The sequence below is a fragment of the Pseudophryne corroboree genome, chromosome 6 (assembly GCF_028390025.1).
Source record: "Pseudophryne corroboree isolate aPseCor3 chromosome 6, aPseCor3.hap2, whole genome shotgun sequence".
Taxonomy (NCBI): Eukaryota; Metazoa; Chordata; class Amphibia; order Anura; family Myobatrachidae; genus Pseudophryne; species Pseudophryne corroboree.
The window spans coordinates 241,315,078-241,338,971 of NC_086449.1; the positions used below are offsets into that span (position 1 = coordinate 241,315,078).

Below are 23,894 nucleotides of genomic sequence, written 5' to 3' on the forward strand. Positions count from 1 at the left end.
GGAATGGCTACCGCCTGGCCACTCTACCATACAGGCCTGATTGGTGGATTATTGCAGAGAAGGTTCTCCTATCTCCACAGAGGAATGCTGTAGCTCTGACAGAGTGACCATCGGGTTCTTGGTCACCTTCCTGACTGGGGCCCTTCTCCCCCAATCGCTCAGTTTAGACGGACAACCAGCTCTAGGAAGAGTCCTGATGGTTCCGAACTTCTTCCATTTACGGATGATGTAGGCCACTTTGCTCATTGGGACTTTCAAAGCAAGCAGATATTTTTCTGTACCCTTCCCCAGATTTGTGCCTCCAGACAATCCTGTCTCGGAGGTCTACAGACAATTCCTTTGACTTTATGCTTGGTTTGTGCTCAGACATGCACTGTCAAGTGTGGGACCTTATACAGGTGTGTACCTTTCCAAATCATGTCCAATCAACTGAATTTACCACAGGTGGACTCCAATTAAGCTGTAGGAACATCTCAAGTTTTTTATTTTTAATAAATATACAAAAATCTCAAAAAACTTTTTTTCACGTTGTCATAGGCCCTCATTCCGAGTTGTTCGCTCGCTAGCTGCTTTTAGCAGCATTGCACACGCTAGGCCGCCGCACTCTGGGAGTGTATCTTAGCTTAGCAGAATAGCGAACGAAAGGTTAGCAGAACTGCTACTAAATAATTCCTTGCAGTTTCTGAGTAGCTCCAGACCTACTCCTAGATTGCGATCAGCTCGGTCCGTTTAGTTCCTGGTTTTAAGTCACAAACATGCCCTGCGTTTGGCCAACCACTCCCCCGTTTCTCCAGCCACTCCTGCGTTTTTACCTGGCACGCCTGTGTTTTTTAGCACACTCCCTGAAAACGCCGAGTTGCTTCCCAGAAACACCCACTTCCTGTCAATCACACTACGATCATTCGAGCAATGAAAAACCGACGCTCGAGCTTGTGTAAATGTCCAAAGTTTTGTGTTAAATTACTTAACACATGTGCGCCGCGTACCATGCGCATGCGCATTTTCCACCTAATTGCTCAGTTGCGAAAAACGGCAACGAGCGAACAACTCGGAATGACCCCCATTGTGGGGTATTGTGTGTCAAATTTTGAGGGGAAAAATTAATTTATTCCATTTTGGAATAAGGCTGTAACATAACAAAATGTGGAAAAAGTGAAGCGCTGTGGATACTTTCCGGATGCACTGTATTGTCATTTTAGCATTTACTGTAGTACTGCCACTGCAAGTCATACCTCCTGGCATAAAACAGGTGCATATTTGTATGCCATGTTAGAATATACTGGTGCTATATTTAAAAAAAAAAAAATACAACCAATTTAAAGTGAAACACACAAAATGAAAACAGGACATTATTTTTGGAAACGATTTTATTGCTTTGTTTACACATCTTCATATGAGCAATTTCAAGGATGTAAGTGGTTTACAGCAGGATATCTCAGCCTGTGGTACATACATCCCCCAGCAGTACCTCTGCCATACACTTCTACTTGTAGATTTAAGCAAATCATTATAGTGCCAAGATTACATAAAACATTTAAAACAAATAAGAACTGTATTTAAAACATAACTACTGTACATGGGAATTGTTCATAAACATTTATACATATTAGGGTGTACTTGTAAAAAACGGATACATTAACAGATTCTGAAAATAAATATTAAATAGGAGGTTCTGAACCAAAAAGGTTGAAAAATCCTGGTTTACAAAAAAATAACTACCCTAAAACCTCATATACTGTATGTAAGACTTGCTTATAGGTTTTCACTTTTTAAAGTATTGGTACTGAGGCGCTATCTTTACAAATTAATTAAAAAAAGAATAAAGAATCTCAATTCACATCCTTCAATCCATACTGAATACAGCAGCACATTTATAAAATACAGAAATCTCAAATCAGCTTTACAAAATCCTTAGCCGAATTACCAGTTTATATCAGTGTATATCAACTCCTGAATTATATATAAAATCTACTGTTATTGCACTAGTTGCCACCTACTGTACATTACAGTAATAGTGTTAATTAAGAACAGTTATTGGAAAACTCACTTAAGCACATGTACAACCATAAAGGAACTGTATACCTGCTGTTTGGTACCAGAAATACACGCAGTGGATGCAGTAGCTGCTACCTGTTGTAATTGCTGGGAATAATAATGTAGTGTTCACGCTAGGCTGTTTTAGCAGGGCGCCGCGCCCTGCCCGATTGTTTATGGGCAAAATCTGCCCTCTCTGTTTCTGCGGCGCCCTGCTAAAACAGCCTGCCCGCTTCCTGCTCTCCCAGCGTGCAGGCTAGGGGAGAGAGCTTGGGGGAAGCCCAGCACCTACGCACGCCCCTAACAGTGACGCCGCCGGCCGCTCATGCCCACTACAGTAACGTCTGTGGGCCGCACCGCCCACTTAAGTGATGTTTTATGGGCACGCCCCATTTTTGGCTGCGCGTGCACACATATGCCCCCGCAGGCCGGTGCCCTGCCTATTGTTATTTCTAGAGTGATCACTAATAATGGGTGTATCATGGCTATTATACCAGTCCTGCAAAATGTTCAATATAGAATTCTGTGCATTGGAAGCAGTCCCCCCTACTCTTTTTACATGCTGAATTTTTTTTAAGGATCAGATTTCAGTTTTTAAAGGGCACATCATCGCCAACTTGTCGAGTGTACAGTGATAACGTCATGTCACGGATTCAGGTTTGGTGCAATGCCTTTGATAACGGCAAGACAGACGTTCAAAATAAGCAGTGATCCAGCTGGCCAAGTACTACCACCACAGATGACAATTTGTGCTGCATTGAAGGCCTGATTAAGGATTGAAACATTAGAGTTAAGCCGGGTACATACTAGAACAACGGGGGTTTGTTCTGACGTCGGAACGAATCCCCGTCAATCCTAGATCGTATGTAGACACTGGGGCGATGCTAATGAAGGTCGGAACATGTTCCGTCCTTCATTAGCATACTGCAGGACGCTAGCGACAACGCTTGGTTGTATGTGCAACACATTCAACCAAGCGACCGTCACTAGCAGCCACGGGAGCGCGCAATCCCCCATATACACTGAGCGATGTAGGCAATATGACGTTATGAAATGGCATATCGTGCAGACATTGTCTCGTGTGTACCCGGCGCTAGTGATATTGCTGTGCCCTGTAGACTAGTGGATCCCAATCACGGAAGTCTTTTCCACCACAATCATTCCAGGTTTGTAGAATAGTGTATAATTATATTTATATATTTATTTATATATATATATATATATATATATATATATATATATATACACACACACACACACACACATACACTGTGTGTATTTTTATATATATATATATATATATATATATATATATATATATATATATTAGCAATGTCATTACACTTGGAAGTTGCTACCATTTAACAGCACTGCAGTCCAAAAATAGCACAGTTTAGAATTTAGTCATAGATGGAATTATGTGGCCTAAAATATAATTTTACTTATTGGCTCTAACAAACCAATAAAGTAATCTTCTCTTTTGCTTACACTGTTTGTCAAAGCCTGCCCCCCTTAAATATACTATTCACAAAAGGAGTCTCTCCTGTGCAAAGCAATAAATCATGAGAGGAACTAAGGAATCGCTGAACTGAGGAATCGCTGAATACACAATCGCTGAACTGAGGAATCGCTGAATACATGTCTGATTACAGGTTACCTAATTATACTCAAAAAGATTTTTTGATTCTTGTTAAGTCTGTTGGCCAGCTACAGATATATAAAAATGCTCTAAAGCTGTTTTAATTAGCTTCTCCCAAACTAAGGCTGCTCGAGGTATCAACGGTTCATCTACCAGCCTAGTCATAATCAAAAGCTGTGTGATGCTCTGGAGGTAGCCTAGAACCAATCACAGACCACAATCAATGATATTGTGTAGCCATTTACAAACCTCATTCATGTATTGCAACATGCAACAAAATATTACGATTTGATATGAGGATGTTGCAACTGTAAACATGAAAACAAAAGGTGTCATGCTAGGTACATACCTTTACAATTATCGGGCCCATTACCCAATAAATACATAGGCGTGTATGCAGGAGCGTTAATGGATAAACAGCTTCACGCAATCCTGCAAATGTTTTGGGATGGGAGGTCGCATCTTATGAGCTGCTTTAAAATGGAGATGCCTCCCAATCCCACTGAAGAATGTACACACTGAGCTAACAATTACTGCGTATGTACAGGGTGCACACTGATTGTATAATCTGTCAGAGCATTGGAACGTTTATCTTTCCCGCTGAGTGATCTGCGTAGTGTGTACCTGGCTTACGTCTTTCCTTCTCCAGAGTAACAGAACACTCAAAGTAAAAAAAAAAAAAAAAAAGGAAACTGTTGAGCAGTGAATTATATTCACGTAGAGAACTGCAATTCTAGGAGTCCCTGCATGAAACACCCAAAGCATTTTTAAAAATATATGATGACTGGGTGAAAACTACAATCACTGTTCAACGTCTTGGTGCTTCACAAATGAAAAAAAGAACACATCTATTATAAATACTTTATAATAAGTGTGGTGTGATACATTGAAGAACAATTTCACAGCCACATTACTGTCTGGTAGCAGCTACCAATCGATGGATGAAGTCTGACCATGGGAAAGATAAATCATTCCCATTTTAGACCCTATTCCCACTGCACATGTAGTGTAATAATGTATAAGAAAAATATATTCTGAATGCAGACCATTCTCAGCTTATAAAATCCTATAAAACAATAATTACCAATAAAATATTTCTAGTATAAATATTCTCTAAATTAGTAAAAACTTTCATTTGTAGCAAATAGCAGCATTGAGAACACATTTTGTTATGATCATTGTCCCCTTTCCTAGTTATCTCAATTTTTTAGTTTTAAAAGCGGATTTGCAACTGTAATGACACCCAAAATTGAAGATACCAGGCCACATATACCAATAAATCCTTGATTAGTTTTGTAAACCCCTAAGCGGTCGAGAGGACTGAAAAGATCGCACACATTTTTGATTGTGTCCAATAAGACAGGTGGGTGGTTCCTTAGGCTCATGAAGAGTAAAATGAGGAAATTCTCAAGGCTTTTCATCAGGGTGTTGTTAGAGTTTAGAATAGGTCCATTCCGATGATCAGCATCTTTTGTCAAGTGTCTCCTCTCTTTAGCCTCTCTCTCCATGCACTGTCTTATTGCATACAAATCCCTGGCTATGTGAAACAGGAGAGAATAGAAATAACACTGAGTAGCTCGATGCCGCCATTTCTCCTTGTTGATGCCAGATACTAGATCCACACTTCTCGCCCACAGGACAGTGTCACAAGTAAAATAAAGAACACGGTTTAAATTGACAGCTGTTAAGCAGTAGCATAAGATGGGATCTGAGAGCCGTGCAGCAGCTTTTGCACCTTCAATGGCATGCACCATGTTGCCTAGTCGGAACACTGAAAGACAACAAGCAGAGTTAATGATTTACCTCTCAGATGAGCACTGGGATAAATGGTAACATAGACTGTAACCAAGTCCATTCAGCAAGTTCAGACAATTCTAAGCACATTCCACTTTAGATAAGTTGGGTGATGACACCAATCAACATATGCAGAGTTCAATACCAATAATACCCCTTTCACACCGCACAAATAACCCGGTTACACAGGTTGCTCTGTGGTGTGAAAGGGGACATGATTGAATTCCTGGGTCGCCTGACTCGGGAATTCAACCCAGGAATAAAGCAGTGTTATTCCCGGGTTGAATACCGGGTCAGTGGCAGGGTGAACAGGTTGCTGGGTCGATGCGACCCAGAACCCGTTTACTACATAGGGAGAGGCGGCGCAGAGATGACCTAATCTCCCACCATCAGCTCCGCCCCACGCCGCTATGGCAACCCACCCGGCATATTGCCGGGTCGGGAAGCCAGCTGTTAGGGTCCAATGCCGGATCCCACCCAGGAAGGACCTGTTTCCAATTCCCGGGTGGGATCCAGCATTATCGATGTGAAAGGGGTTTAACACATCTGGAAACCTGAAAACTCTTTTGGATGAAAACATGGAGGTATAGGATTTCCATTTTAGTGCGATTTTAATTACCAAGTGCAACATCTATGGTGCAACAGATTTCTGGTTCCAGGATCTGTCCTGTCATGTAGTTGAATTTATACAGCGAGATCAATCATGATTAAAAAAGCTTTATTGTTAATGCAGCATTCATCAATTACACTCCCAGTTAAGGGCACTCTAATTTCGGAATGCTATTTGCTTAAACGTGCCTGGTATGGGATGTATTCAAAATGCTGGCAGTCGGAATCCCGGCGTTTAGGAGAAGGCGCAAGAATCCTGACATCTTACAGGCAGTTGGAATCATGTATGCTATCCCTTATGTACGACACTACAGAAATCTTGTGGCATCATATAATACTTGTGATAACATTGGGAGATCCACATCTATATCCTAAGCCTGCTCTGTCATATTTATAGACCTCACCACTTCCCGGATGACATCAGATTCTCCCTGCACTATTAGGCCATGAGCAAATACAATTATATTGTGAGGGGATCATCACTCATAAAAAGAATAAAGTTAAATACAAGATTAGGAGAAGAGGGAAAGTACATGCAGTAAAGCCTTTAAAGAAGATAAAGTAATCTCACAAATATTTTTAAGACATGAATTTATATTAGACAAATGCAAAATGATACAGTTGGATTTCCGTTACATAGTGTTCTAATAATTAGTAAAACAGGGTACAAAGTTAATTGATCTACGGCAACTAGGGGAGATTAGGACAGCCAGGTCTGGTACTTACATTTACGCCCAGAACTCATGTTAGATTCCACTCGTTTGAGCTTCATTACCACTTTCTCTCTGCCAGCCTTATTCTCTAACACATAACTAAGCAACATGCATGCATACTGAGTAGCTCTGAAATGGAAGAAAATGAGTGTGATGTATTTTCTGGTGATAAACAAAAAAGTGGATGCCTATTTTTTTTTTCTTTTTCCTTTTTTGTTAATACTCATCTCTCCAGGTAAGAATGACACACTGTTCACATACATGTCTAAAACAGTAATTACCAAAGGCAGACACTGATTCAGAGTCGTTAACGTTAAACTTGTACCTGAAGAGTCGATCTCTCCCTTGACTCTGGTTTGTAAACTTCACAAATGATTCCATGATTAGTACTGTCCAGGCCGTATCGCTCTCTGCTGTTACAGCTTTATATTATTGCCTGTATTATGTGAAAATTAGAGATTCATTTAATAGAGTCTAAAAGGAAAAAATACACTCATGCATATTTTAGGACTAGTTATTAGGGGATGTATTTAGCCTCCCTGGCAGTTGGGATGCAGGCGGTTATGTGACCATCGCCGGAATCCTTACACCACTCTGAATCCTGGTGCCAGAACACAGACCACCGTCATACCGAGAGTAAGTATTGGGGTCACAGTTATTGTCCGGTGGAGGGGGTTGTTAGGGTTTGGCACAACAGTGGTCTCCCCACGCTTTAAATTATGGGCGGTCCGCCTGGCAAGTGTCCCCTTGTCACCCGGCAGCTAAGACCCCCTGTCGCCCGGCAGCTCCTTCCGTCACTGTGTCATCGCCCGGCAGCCCCAGTAATGTGCGCGTCCCCTGACGTTCGCCCCGCACCCTCTCTAATGTTAACTTGTTTTCGACGGAGAGGGATGCTGGACGGAGCTCCGGATGTGACATTGGCTTCAGTCACAGTCAGAGCGTGACATCCGGGGACGCGCACACTGTGACGGTGATGGAGGGCAGAGATCCCTCCCACTGCTTAAAAGGAAGAGGCGCGCTGTTTGGGAAGTTAACAGATGCCTGAGCATATTGAAGAAAGAGGTCGTCCAGCGTCCACTCTGAGAGAATCTGTTCTGTATATCACTGTGTTTTGGGTCAGGAGCTGTAGAAACTTGTGGAGCTAGCAAGTGGGGGCAAATACTTGTTTTAGTATCTCAGAGCTGTTTGTGGGGGCAATTAGTATTCTGAAAATCTATTTAAAAAACAATTTTGCCAGCACGTGGGGGCAAAGAGCTCTGCTGTTTAAATATCTGAGAGCGGTTTGTGGGGGCAGTCAGTATTCTGAAAAGCTGTTTAAAAAACAACTGTGCCAACAAGTGTGGGCCAGTATCTGAAAGCTAATTTAAGCATTTTATTAATGTGAAGGCCCTAACCCGGCAACTTCTTGATGCCGCCCGGCTGGAAAAAAATTCTGCACTACAGGGGTGAAGAACACTGCACTACAGGGGGAAGGTTAGCCATAGCCACCACCCACCTAAGTCTTAAACAACACCTAGCAATGACTGAGACAATGAAGGCTGTCAATTTGGCATAAGCCAATTGTTTTATTGGCAATGCAGAATTCATTCTGGAAATTCTTTTCTCTCACACAGGGGCCTATTCATCATTATTAAAAAAGTATTATGAAATAATTATGGTAGAACTCATTCCTCCTTTACTTAATTACTACATTTATGAAAGAAAGTACTAACTACAGCTTCTGCGTTTTACAGGCTGTGCTTGAAAAATTAGTTAGGAGCTGTTTGGCTGGTACCTTATCGCTCTGCCCAAGCTTTGACAAATACCCCCATAGACCAAAGCATCCAAATGATTATGTGTGAATTTCCCTTACAATGTTACCAATGCAAACACAGACATTTGCCCATAATCAGGATGGCAGGGTAGGTACAATGAAAGACATACCTTCCAACATGACCCTCTCCAGGAGGGACAGTCACACAATGCTCTGCTCCTGGACTTTTCTCTTAATTTATGATTGCTGGCACCTGGTTTGAACAGGTTAATAGATCAGAAAGGTGTTTCGCCACAGGTGCAGGCAATCATAAATAAAGAGGAAAGTCCAGGAGCAGAGCATTCTGTCCCACCTGGAGAGGGTCATGGTGATAACTGTACTGCCTGATAACATGGTGCGGCACCTTATATATAACCATACATTTATATAGTGCTACAAATACACATATTTCGTAATTCTGATTATCCTAATTAATAACTTCTGTCACGAGTCCCATTTGAGGAGAACACTACCTGGAGTACAGTCATTGGTATGTCCCTAATGATAAGTATATACCCCAACCACAGCCCGCAGTATACTGCATGAGTCACAGTATGACACGAGCTCCCATAACCCTGCTCATGACACTAGCCCGGTGACACAGCCGGCGGCGGCAGAGACCCAGGAGCGGGCTGACCTGTGCGACTGCTGTGCGGGCACCTGTGCTGCTGCTCGGCCTCATACCGGTCTGCTCGGGCACCGTGACTCAGTCCCCAGAGGGGCAGGACCCTGGCAAGGCATAGTGCAGCAGTGACAGCCGCATGTCACACATTCCGCCAGAAACTGCCACCCCTAAACAATGGTTCCGCCCCTGTAATATCTTATACAGACAGTTCCAGACTTCCAGATAAAGCACAGCCCCGGCTTCAGCAGCTGTTACAGTGTACCACCTGTAACAAGCCTACGAAGCGGGTCCCTCATACGCAGGCTGCCCTTCCTTGCCAGGTGCACCAGCCTGGCTTCCCAACGACAGCATAGCATCGCTCTCTCTGGGTATGCCCGGCACGCAGCTGCTCTCAGCGGTAACATCTATGATAGATAACTGCATTATGCTCCTGACATGCGATGTGTGGAGCCATGATACTAGCACAGGGCATGCAGGCAACAAGAGCTGCGGTGTCACACCGTGCCCGGGCCTGCCGCTCTGTACTATAGGTCGGAATGCTCAGTGCAGGCAGCGAGGACAACTGTAGTGATAGATACATTAAGTAGGGGGCAGCAGTGTGTCGTGTATCAGGTGCACGGGGTTACTATGGTGACAGATAATAACAAGAGTTCTGTGATACAGATACACACAGGGGCACGCTGATGGAGGCCGGGGTGCAGCGGGTGAGCATGACTTACACATACTGTATATGCTAGTGGAATAAGTGTACACAAGCCAGATACGTACCCGCAGCCACCCTACCACTAATACAGTATATACACACAGGTTTATGTAGGTGACCCCGCAGAGAAGCAGGGCCACCTGCATCATACACGGTGATCATGGGTGGTCTTCAGTATGCCGACTGACGGGATCCCGGGTGATCATCATGTCATACTATACATTACTGTGGGGGTAATTCCAAGTTGATCGCAGCAGGATTTTTTTTTTTAGCAATTGGGCAAAACCATGTGCACTGCAGGGGAGGCAGATATAACATGTGCAGAGAGAGTTAGATTTGGGTGGGTTATTTTGTTTCTGTGCAGGGTAAATACTGGCTGCTTTATTTTTACACTGCAAATTAGATTGCAGATTGAACACACCCCATCCACATCTAACTCTCTCTGCACATGTTATATCTGCCTCCCCTGCAGTGCACATGGTTTTGCCCAATTGCTAAAAAAAAATCCTGCTGCGATCAACTTGAAATTACCCCCGTGTGCTGTGCATACTGCATGCTCATTCTCAGAGATGAACCACCCCACTATCTGATAAGCTGTGTGTGTTATAACTAAATACCATTTATGAAAGTGGGAAAAGTGTGGCTGAGTGGTTCAAATGACACTTGTTTTCCTTATGTGATATATCTGTTTTATTGCATTTGTGCTCACTATTATGGGAATGTGACTACTTTGTTACTTGTGCTCATTATTAAGGGCATGAGCCTGGTGGGAAATCCACCACTGGTAAAAGGGTATACAATAAGATGGGCATATGCAGTACCGTAACAAGAAAACATTATAAACAGAAACTATGGAAACATGGTACATAGAAGACAAATAAAACAATAATATACATACTTAAGGGGGGTACACACGTAGATATGTGTGCTGAGCGATCTATCACAGACCGCTCAGCACACATCTCAGCACTCTGCGCGAGGGGGGGACGGGACGCTCACTTCACACAGCGGTGAAGTGAGCGACCTGACTAGATTGTGCCTGCATGCAGGCCAATCTAGAGTCAGCGATAGCAACACGCAGGGCCGCGCATCGCTATCGCAATGGGGCATACACACAGGGGCAGATGTATTAATCCTTAAGAAGTGATAATGCAGTGATAAAGCAGTGGTAAATGCAAGGTGATAACGTACCAGTCAGCTCCTACCTGTCAATTTACATATTGGAGCTGATTGGCTGGTGCGTTATCACCTTGCACTCATCACTGCTTTATCACTTCTCCAGGCTTATTACATCTGCCCCACAGAGCGATGTATGCAGAAATTAAGAAAAACCGCTCCGTGTGTACACCCTATACAATCAAAGCCCAAACAGCATATGCATAATACCAGAAGGCCCATCAATAAATCAGGGACTGACTGGTCAAAAGGAACATTACATCCTTTTCTTTATTTAATTATTGTTCACTTTACATTTTTTTATATTTCTCAGCAAGCCTTGTAACAGCATTGATAATAAAAGTTACATTTTATAGAGTCTGATTATTAATAATTTTGTTTGTGCACCACTGTAAGACCAATTCTTTTCTCTCTTGAATTTGCACCAATGCAACTAAACAAGAAAGGGGGTGGATGGGTGGGATGGGGGAGTATAAGGGAAAAGAATAGATTAAAGAAAATATAAAAGAAAAAAAGCATTAGCAGAGACCAGGAAGAGGTTAGGAATGAAATTAATACCACGGTTCCATACTTTGTTAAAAGTAGTCGCAGTGTAATTTTATAAACTCAAGATGTATTCCATTGAGGCCACAAAATGAACATGAGCACAAAGCGCTGTTAATGAGGGTGCTACCGGAGAGTTCCAGTTTTTGGCAAAGATGGGGCTGTAACTAGGATTGTGCCAGTGGTGCATTGCACACAGCAAATCTTCACTGTGGGTGCATCCACTGGCACACACACAGAGCCGCACTGCACAATTATTGCAGCGCCCGGCAACCTTGTTAGCGTGTCACATAGATTGGTTGCCGGGCACTGGGCCCCATCACCCAGCGAGTTGATGAGCGGATTGCCCCTAGGAGTCTGTCCACCGCAAAAGCAGAGAAGAAACCGCCAGAAGAAACCTTAGTTTTGCAGCACCCGGCAATCTTGTTAGTGTGTCACATAGATTGCATGCTCAGTCTCTGCTGGTCTCCCCTGCTGTGGCACTCTGTTTCTTGTGTGGCGTGTTCCCCCGCTGAGGTGCCGGGCTGCTGCCTCATGAAGCTTGTGAGTGGCAGGTGGCTCCCCCGATGAGAGGCGGCTCTTCCGGTGTGCAGCTGAGTGTATTTCGGTTCCCCCGCTGTGATGCTCTGGGCTCTGCAAGGTAACTCATACACACACCTGGTGCAGTGTGGTTTCTAAGGGGCTTTACCTGGTGTCTTGTGCAGGGGCGGATGTAGGGCTTAGAGCGCCCCTTGGCACAACAGTATTGACTATCCCTGCCATCCAATTTTATTATTTTAGTTGTTTGAATATAAGCCCTCATTTTGGCGAGTGGTAGTTTAGTATAAAATAATCTCATAATAAAACAAGCCATGAGCTATGGCATTTCATTTATTTTTTAATTTTGTATACATAATTACTAAGTAGGACAGCTTACGGGGGCACTCTGCCCATGTCTTTAGTTGAAACTCAAAGCAAGATGATGTACAGTACATTAAAGTGGAAAGATTTTGTAGTTACTGGTAATTTCAGATAGGCAATAATGAAACATGAGCCCAAGTGCCACCCCCCAAGAAGTGCCGCCCCTAGGCATGTGTCTCACATGCTTAATGGGAAATTTGCCACTGGCAGTGTGTCTAAGGGGCTCTACCTGGCGCAGTGTGTCTAAGGGGCTCTACCTGGCGCAATGTTTCTGAGGGGTTCTACCTGGCGCAGTGTGTCTACGGAGCTCTACCTGGCACAGTGTGTCTAAGGGGCTCTACCTGGCGCAATGTTTCTGAGGGGTTCTACCTGGCGCAGTGTGTCTAAGGAGCTCTACCTGGCACAGTGTGTATAAATGCTCTACCTAGCGCAATGTGTACAAGTGGCACTACTGTGTGGTGTAATGTGAATCACGGACACTTTGTGTGGGGTAATGTGAGTTGCTACCATTATGTGGCCACACCCTTACATTTTTGGCGCGCACACTGTCACAGTTTTCAGTACGGGGGGAGGCGTGAACCAATTATCTCTCTGGCACAGGGTACCAAGTGTCTAGTTATGGCTCTAATCAAAGATTTTGCGTCATTACAAATATGGACTGTTATCTTGTCTTGATGCTTTTTAGCGCACTGGATTGGGGTACTGAAAAGTTCTACAGAAACATCTCGTGCATAGACATGCCTGTGACTTGCGATAAAATGTCTCACACTTGGTACAGTAACTATGGAAATAGGGTATGAAGCTTAGACAACACCAGGTACCATCCCGTATAGACTTTATAGCACGGTTCCTTTTATGGTTAAACCGATGGAAGCTTTAGCAATTGTTGTCCTAATGGTAGACCATCCCTTGTTATCAGTAGGGGTTGATGAAACTGCCTCCCAAGCTAGTTTACGGTCAGGGGGAGTTGGGGCCAGAATGGAGTGATATAGAGCAGAGATGTTGTCTTTCCGGCCCCTATGCAACTATTTATGTATTATTGATAAATTAAATTTCTGCAGCGGGGTACACTGGTATTCCACAGGGAATAACATCGGGATGTAGAGTTGGATCTTGATCCGAGGCACCAACAGGCTAAAGTTTTGATTGTTCCCAGGATGCACTGCACCGCCTCCTCTATAGCCCCGCCTCCATGCACTGGAGCTCAGTTTGTAAGTTGGTGCATGCAGTGCAGGCAGCTAACAGGGAGGGCTGCTCTAAGCAGCCGCAAAAAGAGCTTTTCTGAGAAGAAAGAAGACTTCAAGGGCCGCAGCACAGGCACTAGTTGCTCTATGTCATGCTTACATATCATGCTGCGGCTCCCTCACCTCCCCCAGAGGCGCTGTATACTCCCGCGCCCTGGTAGCCTGGTACTTACAGCGGAGGCGCTCCGGTTTCGTCAGGCACACACATACCGCCGCTGCTCACCTGGATCGCGTGGCCGCAATCTAGGGAGGAGGTAAGAGGGTCCCCCAGACGGGACCCGCCAAAATCGCGATCCGTACGCGGTCTCCGGAGACGGACAGTGCCGCTGCCGTGGACACTGTGGCCATCCAGGGACCCCACTTTATCCACCAGGGCAAGGAGCACAGGTTGGATTTACTAAAATCCATTTCACATAGGCTCCATAGTACCCGGTGGTGAAATCCAGCAGATGGGATAAGGCGCTGACCTGTAGCCCCTCCCCCAGCCCCAGACGCCATCTACAGCAGATGTTCCCGCTCAGAAGCTGCGTCTCTTTCTCTCCCTCACTCCCTGTCAGTGTTTGGGCGCCATTACACAGAGCTGCTCTGATTCTGGGACTGTTGGACACTGTCTCCTCTGTAAAGCCACCTGCCTCTTCAGCGTTGTACTTTTACACTTAAGTATTCTACATGCCGTTTAGACAGTGTTAGTTAAGAACAAGTGCATACTGTATGAATATTTAGTACAAGTATTCTGTGATATACATCCAGTGTTTACTGTGCATTGTTATATCTGTATACATACATAGCTTTATGTAGTATTACTAGTCCAGTGCAGTTTTATTGTTGTATGTAATAATTTCTGCATTGTACATGTGACTGTGTGTGCCAATAGCTGCTGTGTGGTTTCCATTCAGTGTATCTCACACGTATTGCTATCCCTATATTCTGTACCCTGAGGGGGGCTAAGTGTGTCAGGGTCATATATATAGTGTTTCACAGGATATACTATTTTTGTATTTTTCTCTGTGTATTTTCAGTCACCCTATACCGCTTAAATCCTCTGTTTTGTGCTCTGCATTTGCAGTCACATTACACAGGGGTAATGTGTTTGTCTGGCTATATTGTACTACTACACCCTAAGGCTACGTTTCCAAATAATGTCTGCTACACATGGTGGGAATTCCGTGGACGCTCCTGCCTCATGCAGTGCTGACGCCACGGTTTACCTGAGGAAAATATTTCAGCTGAGGCTCCAGGTACTGGGTGTTCTGCACCCCCTAGTCAGCCTGCTGCATCGGTGGCACACCACGACCCAACTTGGGCTACTTTCTCTAATATGCTGACTACGCTGGTAACAAGACTTACGCCCCCTGTGGGACCTCCTGTGCCATTACAGCCACATATTGTCCCTGTAGTTAATCCGCCATGGGCGGATACTCTGTCAACTCAGTTACAGCAATTAAATCAGTCCTTGGTTACACAAACACTTAACTCTTTTCCTGCTAGGACCAAAGGGTCATCTAAGTGGGCCATTTCTTCCTCACAATCCACTCATGTTTCACTTCATCCAATGAAGGTGGGGAATATACTGATCCATCAGACACTGATACAGCTGCTTCTGATGGGGAATCTACAACACAGGTTGATGTACCTGACCTAGTGGAGGCTATCCCACTGATTCTTCAGATTGATGATGAGACTGACCCTCCATATACGTGTAAGAATCCTGAGAAGTTCAAATGTCAGAAGGTTACGAAATTAGTCTTACCACATTCTGACCATTTAATTGACATACGTCAGGAATCCTGGGAGTCTCCAGAAAAGAAATTTTCCCTGCCTAAAAAGATCAAAGATTCTTCAGTGGGCGAAACGCCATCTGCCAGCCATATCGGCAGTGTTCATTCCGGGAGTACTCAACTGGGAAAGGGACTTCCTCATTCGTCAGGATGTACACGCCAGAGAGTGGAGCCTTCATCCAGAAGTCTTTCAACTCCTAGTGGACAAGTGGGGCCTACCAGAGCTAGACCTGATGGCGTCTCGACACAATCACAAGGTCCCGGTCTTCGGAGCACAGATCCTCAAGCAGCGTTCGTGGACGCACTGGCAATTCCGTGGAACTTTCGGCTGCCGTACATGTTCCGTCCGGTGTCACTCCTGCCCAGGGTAATAAGGAAGTTCAAGCACGAAGTAGGAATACTACTTCTAATCGCTCCAGCGTGACCCAGACGGCATTGATTCTCAGACCTGCAGGGTCTCTCGATAGAGCGTCCTCTTCTACTTCCGCAATGCCCAGACCTCCTCGTTCAGGGCCCTTGTGTCCACCAGGATCTGGCCCAACTGGCTTTGATGGCGTGGCTCTTGAAGCTACACTCCTCAGGGCCAAAGGAATTTCTGAGGCGGTCATTCAAACTATGTTGAAAGCCCGTAAACCAGCTTCAGCTCGGATTTATTATAGGGTCTGGAATTCTTACTTCACCTGGTGTGCGGCTAAGAATTACGATGCATACAAGTTCATTACTGCCAAACTTTTGACTTTTCTGCAACAGGGCCTGGACTTAGGCCTTTGTCTGTCTTCCCTCAAGGTTCATATATCTGCCTTGTCGGTGTGCTTTCAGTGAGTCTCTTCCTGACGTTCACACTTTCACTCAGGGTGTTTTACGGATTCAACCTCCCTATGTCCCTCCTGTGGCTCCATGGGATTTGTCTGTTGTTCTGAATGCCCTACAAGAGTCTCCATTTGAGCCTCTTGAGTCTGTGGACCTTAAATGGCTTACGCTTAAGGTCTTATTTTTGCTGGCTGTTGCCTCTGCTCAACAGGTTTCAGACTTGGGTGCCTTATGTCGGTCACCCTTTCTGATTTTTCACTGTGACCATCCGGTACTTAGAACTCGCTCTGGTTATCTACCTAAGGTGGTGTCGTCTTTCCACCTTAACCAAAAGATTGTGGTTCCGGCCTTCATTTCTCCTGATTTGTCCTCCAAAGAGCGGTCTTTGGATGTGGTACGGGATCTCAGTTTCTATGTGAAGTGAACCGCCTCCCTTAGGAGATCTGGTTCTCTCTTAGTCCTTTTTGGTTTTCACAAACATGGCTGGCCTGCGAATAAGCAAACTTTTGCCAGATGGATTAGAATGGTGATTGCACAAGCTTATGCGCGGGCTGTACTTCCAGATCCTGCTGCTATCAAAGCCCATTCCACTCGGTCTGTTGGCCCTTCTTGGGCGGGCCGCCGTGGCGCGTCCCTAAAACAATTGTGCAAGGTGGCTATGTGGTCCTCAGTGAACACGTTCATCAGGTCCTATGCCTTTGATACCTCCGCCTCCCAGGATGCCTCCTTTGGACGCTGGGTTCTTGTGCCCGCTACAGTGCGTCCCCTCCCATGAGGAACTGCTTTAGGACATCCCCAATGTTATTCCCTGTGGAATACCAGTGTACCCCACTGCAGATATTTATGGTAAGACTTACCATTGTTAAATCTCTTTCTGCGAGGTACACTGGATTCCACAGGGCGCCCACCCTGATGCACTTAGCTTCTTTGGTTTTGTATGGCATTAGCTGCTGGTACCTTCTCCTGTCGTGAGAATGGGGTTCTCTGTGGCTACTAACTACTATCGTCTCTTTTACCTGCTACTGCATTGGACTGGTTAACGAAACTGAGCTCCAGTGCCTGAAGGCTGGGCTATAGAAGAGGCGGTGCAGTGCATCCTGGAAACAGTCAAAGCTTTAGCCTGTTGCTGCCTCAGATCAAGATCCAACTCTACACCCCGATGTTATTTCCTGTGGAATCCAGTGTACCTCGCAGAAAGAGATTTAACAATGGTAAATCTTACCATAAATCTCCTTTTATCAACAATACTTTTATTAGGAACAAAAATAAATCTTTAGGTTTTTTCTAAAAAAAATCCAATGAAAAACTAAGCATTACAAAAGCTCCATATACCCCTCCCAACATACAGTATTACCTCATATTTCCCATATGTCAATTCCAACCTCAGGCCCCTGTGTCACTTCCAGTCTTATGCCCCCCCACATCACTTACAGTATAATGCCCCATGTGTCGCATCCAGTCTCAAAACACTGAGGGGTATATTTAATAAAGGTTGATTTTGAGCGATTTCAGATTGATTAAAATCGATCTTAATCAATATTGGGCTTTCAGGGCTAAAACACACATTTACTAACATTTAAAAATGAATATAAAAAAAGAAACTTAGTAAATGTATATTTTAACCCTGGAAGCCCAATATCGATTAAGATCGATCTGAAATCGATATAATCAACCTATAGCAAATATACTCCTGAGAGTTGTTTGCAAAATAGGTGTAAAGTCATAATCATTGGCATGTATTTGCACCGACCTGTATCCCAAATTTCCTTTTTCTTAGTCCCTTTAGCTCATCTCTTTTTACCCTTCCAATTAATTATATAATGGTATACTCCTCTCCCATTCCACTTTATTGGAATACATTAATGCTTTGCCTTTGGTCCCTTTCTGATTTTGATGTAAACGGACAATCTTGTATGGTTTCCAGTACCATCTTTACTCTGTTGGCTGTGAAATGTATATCTACTCTCCTTCTCAGTCCTTCCTTACAATTTCAAACTTCTGAAGTCTTACCTACCATTTCTACATCTATGTCCTACTACGATCTTGGCTGAAGGTCCCTAAAAAAGAACCGGTAATAGTTACCTCTCCTGGGCATAGCAAGTTAGCTCTTCTTCACTGAAATGCGTTCCCTATCTCTATTGGGGGGAATTCAGTTGCCTCAGGCGCTCACAACTTATAGAGCATGTCAAGCCCAAATGCACCATAAAGCGGCTAAACCCGTGCACATTACTGGGCACACTGAGTTTGGTTGCCCAAAAGTTTGATAGAGTCAGATGTAATTTTTAATAAATATCTAAAATGCCAGCGCTAATTTAAGTTGCGGACGCAAGGCGCATCTTATTATTATATACGATAAAAGTGCGCTGTACGTTGCAAACACTACATCCCTTAAGATAAAACAAGTACACGCACACATTTCTGAGTTCCAAAGCTCATTGATGTATATATTTGATATTAAAAGGATATGTATACAATATATCACATGTACAGTATATATATATATATATATATATATATATAGTTACATGGTTACAATTTACACAGGAAGCAGTTATTACAAGCTAATTCATTACAGCCAGCAATACATCACCATCTTTGCTCAATGCACCCTCCGCTCCATATCTCTCTCTCTCAGCAAAAACAAACAGGAACTGGGCAGACAGCATCTCAAACAGCACCCATGAAAAACAGGACTTCTTGTGTGTGGGATCAGCTATACACTGTATGTTGGGGGAGTATAGGTTTTCTGTTATTGGTCCAGGGGAGGGAACTTTCTCATTCATGATGAGTCATTGGTCAGTTCATATGCAAGCCTTGAAGACATCAAAAGGGTTGCCTTCTGGTTTCCGCCCACACATGCTGTCTTTTGTTCTCAGTTGAATTGTGGCTTCATATTCATACATTCAATCATAACTAATTGTTGCAATGAGCTACAACTTAACCACAGGCATCAAATGAATCCACTCATTGGGGGTCATTCCGAGTTGTTCACTCGCAAGCGGATTTTAGCAGATTTGCTCATGCTAAGCCGCCGCCTACTGGGAGTGAATCTTAGCATCTTAAAATTGCGAACGATGTATTCGCAATATTGCGATTACACACCTCGTAGCAGTTTCTGAGTAGCTCCAGACTTACTCGGCATCTGCGATCAGTTCAGTGCTTGTCGTTCCTGCTTTGACGTCACAAACACACCCAGCGTTCGCCCAGACACTCCCCCGTTTCTCCGGCCACTCCTGCGTTTTTTCCGGAAACGGTAGCGTTTTTTCCCACACGCCCTTAAAACGGCCTGTTTCCGCCCAGTAACACCCATTTCCTGTCAATCACATTACGATCGCCAGAACGATGAAAATGCCGTGAGTAAAATTCCTAACTGCATAGCAAATTTACTTGGCGCAGTCGCAGTGCGGACATTGCGTATGCGCATTAAGCGGAAAATCGCTGCGATGCGAAGATTTTTACCGAGCGAACAACTCGGAATGACCCCCTTTAATCTGATTACTCTGACACCAAGCACGACATGTTTATCTTGCTCCGCTCCAACAATACACATACATGACGTTATACTCCATTATATAATTTAAAACCTTATAGTGCTTGATATGTTTAATTTATGTGCTGTATGAAATATGTGTTGAATATATTTTTGTGGTATGTCTGTGTAAATGCGTATGTTACCATATATTGCTGTGCACGCTGTGCGTATTCACAAGCATAGCGACTCATAAGTGTAGAGTTTGGGTGTTCTCTCTATGTAATATTTTTTACTTCGACAAGTTTAATTCTTACAGTTAAGTTTACCCTTATGTTAGTTCATGACCCTAAATCCCGGGACAAAGTACCCCAGGAGTAGGACCCATGGGTGCCTCAAAATCTGAGGTATGATTCACCCATGGTGAAAAAGTGTAGCACTTTGCACAGTAGTCTCACTTTTCTGTTTTCCATTTCACTTTCTTTGTTCTGGCCTTTTGGGCAGGAACTTTTTTAGCTGAGAAGGCTGGGGCGACGTGGATCTGCATTTTTCACTGCACTCATTTATTTTTTGTCACTGCATCTTTTTTGTGTGTGATTTTGTCATGGATTGCAGGGTATAGTTGCTGTTATGATGTTCTCTCCCCAAGCTCTAGGGAGGTGGTGTAGTCTTGAGGTTCCCACCCGCCTGAACCTATGATTCCTCCTTCCAGGAGGACGGAGGGCAGAAGATTCTTGTTCCTGTTTGATGCCTTGGCAGAGTCCGTGAAGAAGGAATACCGCAAAGCATTGTGGTGAAGGAGGCTCTGAAGACCGTTGCTCCCTAAGGGACCTTATAGTTTCGGGAGTCTGGGATAAAGGGGCCTTCATCTTTGGAAGAGGCCCAAAAACCGTATTCCTTAGCATGTTGTAGAATGTTTTTGCACTTTTTCTAAACAGGATATAGTGAATGTGTTGCTGAAAGCAGCTAACCAGATGTTTGCTCTCATTTTCGACAGTGTAGGAGATAAATAGTAAGTAGAATTTGATTGTTTGCTATGGGACAAACTCACACCTTTACGTCATACAAGTTTTAGTAAATCTGCACCCTTGTGTCTCATTTATTTCCATTTTTCTTTTTAGATAGTAAATACTTATACTGATACATACCCTTGTATCAGTTTGTTTTCAGTTTCCTAGGTCTGTGCCTCATAGAAAATGTATTTGGTATGCAAATGGGTGGCCATGTGTAAACACTGAATACATTCATGTTACTATAATAACTGTAGAAAGACGCTATCACAGAAAACAAACAATTGTATTTAGTTACTTGATATGAGTGCATGATATGGAAAGTGAGTGTGTGTTATGCTGTGCAGGTGTAGCTAATTACAGAACTGGAATTGAAAGGTACAGTGGGAAACATATTTAAGACGTGGAGCACATGATGTAACTGTACAGAGAATTATTTAAGTCATAGCAAATAATCATATTTGCTATGAGATACTTTATTTATTACAGGCATTGCCCATACATATTCTATTGTTCCCCCTAGGATTGAGGCAGGGAAGGGCGCATTGGTCTGGGGCTGGTAGTGCCCGCGCTCGAAAAGGGGGCATGGCCAGCCAGGGAGGCCTAATGCGTACACTAATTTTCCCGCTGCTTTTTTTTAAAGATCTCCACAAGATCTTGTTTGCCCCACAAAATTGTTAATCTGCTAATTTAGTTCTCGTAACTAATAAGCCAACTCATTCTATTGGACATTCATTTCTATAAGATGTATAAGGATGGACGGCTACTTGTGTGATATTATGATAGTACATATACTTAGTCTGAATGTTGGTTCCTAAATATGCAATAAATAATAACAATAGATATATACATATTTCCTAGTTCTCTATTATATTTTTCAGGTGAATGGAAATTTATTAAGGAATTAGTTATCAGAGTTAACTGGAAAACAGCCTGAAGTTACAGACATTGCTCGCCTGCATTTGCTGGAGCCTGCAGCAATGCCGCTGTATATTAGAAAGGGGCTTTTAGAAATACCTCCTGGATCTGAGAAAGACTGGGCCAGCGAGGAACAGGAGGAGGATTACTTCCTGAGGGATCCAGAGCAAGCACAAGACTGTCTGCCGCAACCGTATCGGATGATTGATAAAGTAGTAGAGCTTGTGATTGACCAGGTTCTTGAAATCATCAAGATACAGGAGAAAAATCGTGAAGCAGAAAGACTGAAAGTGAAAATTAACATCTTCCAGCCAACTGCAGAAATTCAGGTAAAACATTGGTAATCTAGCAAGATATGCTTATGGCAATTAACACATTCATTAGGGAATGTACTGTAGGGGTGATTCAGACCTGATCGTAGAAGTGCGAAAAAACGCGCATTTTCCCTGACATGCTGGGGGACGCCCACCACACGGCAAGTCTGCCTTGCATGCAGGATCCTGACCCCCGGCAGACATGCGAAAGCATCGCAAGGCGGTGATGCTTTTGCATGGTTCGAGTAGCTCTTTGCCTAAGCAGCCTAACTGCAAAGGCAGACGGCTACCTGCCATGTTTTGGGTCGCAGCGGCTGAGTGTGACGTCACGCATCTCCTGCTACCTGCCCCAGCAACGGTCAGCCTCCAACCACCTCAGTCTGTCAGTCAGGCAGAGGAAATCGCACAAGTGAGAAGCATCTCACTGTGTGGCTTCTGCGTGTGTGCACACTTCACCAGGCATCAGACTGTAAACGCTGCCGTAGCAACGTTCCTGAATTAGGCTCTATGGCCCTTAGTCATGTTTGTAAGTAAAGCAAAAAAGCAAGCAGTGGGGCAAACCATGCTGCACTGCACATGTTACATCTGCCCCATCTGCAGTGCAACATGGTGTTACCCAGGTACTTGCTTTTTGCTTTACTTACAAACATGAATCAGGCCCTATGTTACTTAAAATACTGTATTTCTCTGACGTCCTAGTGGATGCTGGGAACTCCGTAAGGACCATGGGGAATAGCGGCTCCGCAGGAGACTGGGCACAACTAAAGAAAGCTTTAGGTCACCTGGTGTGCACTGGCTCCTCCCACTATGACCCTCCTCCAAGCCTCAGTTAGATTTTGTGCCCGGCCGAGGTTGGATGCACACTAGGGGCTCTCCTGAGCTTCTAGAAAGAAAGTATAGAATTAGGTTTTTTATTTTCAGTGAGACCTGCTGGCAACAGGCTCACTGCAGCGAGGGACTAAGGGGAGAAGAAGCGAACCTGCCTGCTTGCAGCCAGCTTGGGCTTCTTAGGCTACTGGACACCATTAGCTCCAGAGGGATCGACCGCAGGCCCAGCCTTGGTGTTCGGTCCCGGAGCCGCGCCGCCGTCCCCCTTACAGAGCCAGAAGCAAGAAGAGGTCCGGAAAATCGGCGGCAGAAGACATCAGTCTTCACCAAGGTAGCGCACAGCACTGCAGCTGTGCGCCATTGCTCCTCATACACACTTCACACTCCGGTCACTGAGGGTGCAGGGCGCTTGGGGGGGGCGCCCTGAGCAGCAATAATGCCTTGGCTGGCAAAAATACCACAACATATAGCCCCAGAGGCTATATATGTGGTAAATACCCCTGCCAGAATCCAGAAAAAAGCGGGAGAAAAGTCTGCGAAAAAGGGGCGGAGCTATCTCCCTCAGACACACTGGCGCCATTTTCTCTTCACAGTGCAGCTGGAAGAAAGCTCCCCAGGCTCTCCCCTGTAGTTTTCAGGCTCAAAGGGTTAAAAAGAGAGGGGGGGCACTAAATTTAGGCGCAATATTATATATACAAGCAGCTATTGGGGAAATTTCACTCAGTTATTGTGTTAATCCCCACATTATATAGCGCTCTGGTGTGTGCTGGCATACTCTCTCTCTGTCTCCCCAAAGAGCTTTGTGGGGTCCTGTCCTCAGTCAGAGCATTCCCTGTGTGTGTGCGGTGTGTCGGTACGGCTGTGTCGACATGTTTAATGAGGAGGCTTATATGGTGACGGAGCAGATGCCGATAAATGTGATGTCGCCCCCTGTGGGGCCGACACCAGAGTGGATGGTTAGGTGAAAGGTATTAACCGACAGTGTCAACTCCTTA

At 44.4% G+C, this 23,894-nt stretch overlaps 2 protein-coding genes across 7 annotated transcripts in view; one reads left to right on the plus strand and one right to left on the minus strand.

Annotated features, from left to right (window-relative positions):
- Window positions 1–1,349: 1,349 nt before the first annotated feature.
- PEX11A (peroxisomal biogenesis factor 11 alpha) lies at window positions 1,350–9,350 on the minus strand. Of its 2 annotated transcripts, none has more exons than XM_063925803.1 (4): window positions 9,242–9,350; window positions 7,115–7,225; window positions 6,803–6,918; window positions 1,350–5,444 (listed from the first exon to the last, which is right to left on the minus strand). In XM_063925803.1, the coding sequence occupies exons 2-4, from the start codon at window positions 7,168–7,170 to the stop codon at window positions 4,873–4,875; spliced, it is 744 nt and encodes a 247-aa protein (XP_063781873.1). In that variant the 5' UTR covers window positions 7,171–7,225; window positions 9,242–9,350; the 3' UTR covers window positions 1,350–4,872. The 2 variants fall into 2 exon arrangements, with proteins under 2 accessions (XP_063781873.1, XP_063781872.1); XM_063925802.1 differs by having other exon boundaries at window positions 9,219–9,320.
- Window positions 9,351–9,458: 108 nt separating this feature from the next.
- Window positions 9,459–23,894, plus strand: part of WDR93 (WD repeat domain 93) — a 145,877-nt gene continuing 131,441 nt past the window's right edge. Inside the window, exons 1-3 of one of the 5 annotated variants that reach the window (XM_063925799.1) lie at window positions 9,459–9,574; window positions 20,542–20,841; window positions 21,721–22,086. In XM_063925799.1, coding sequence (XP_063781869.1) covers window positions 21,820–22,086 — 267 coding nt within the window. In that variant the 5' untranslated portion in view covers window positions 9,459–9,574; window positions 20,542–20,841; window positions 21,721–21,819. Of the gene's footprint in view, window positions 9,604–9,701; window positions 9,911–20,541; window positions 20,842–21,720; window positions 22,087–23,894 lie in introns of those variants that run through there. The other 4 variants (XM_063925796.1, XM_063925801.1, XM_063925800.1 and 1 more) reach the window with 4 other exon arrangements.

Bases quoted from the DNA above. Each gene is read 5' to 3' on its own strand.
- PEX11A (XM_063925803.1), bottom strand. From the start codon at position 7,170: ATGGAATCATTTGTGAAGTTTACAAACCAGAGTCAAGGGAGAGATCGA. The intron at 6,919-7,114 runs GTACAAGTTTAA...CTTCCATTTCAG, and splicing joins GGGAGAGATCGACTCTTCAG to AGCTACTCAGTATGCATGCA. The intron at 5,445-6,802 runs GTAAGTACCAGA...GTTGTCTTTCAG, and splicing joins CATGAGTTCTGGGCGTAAAT to TGTTCCGACTAGGCAACATG.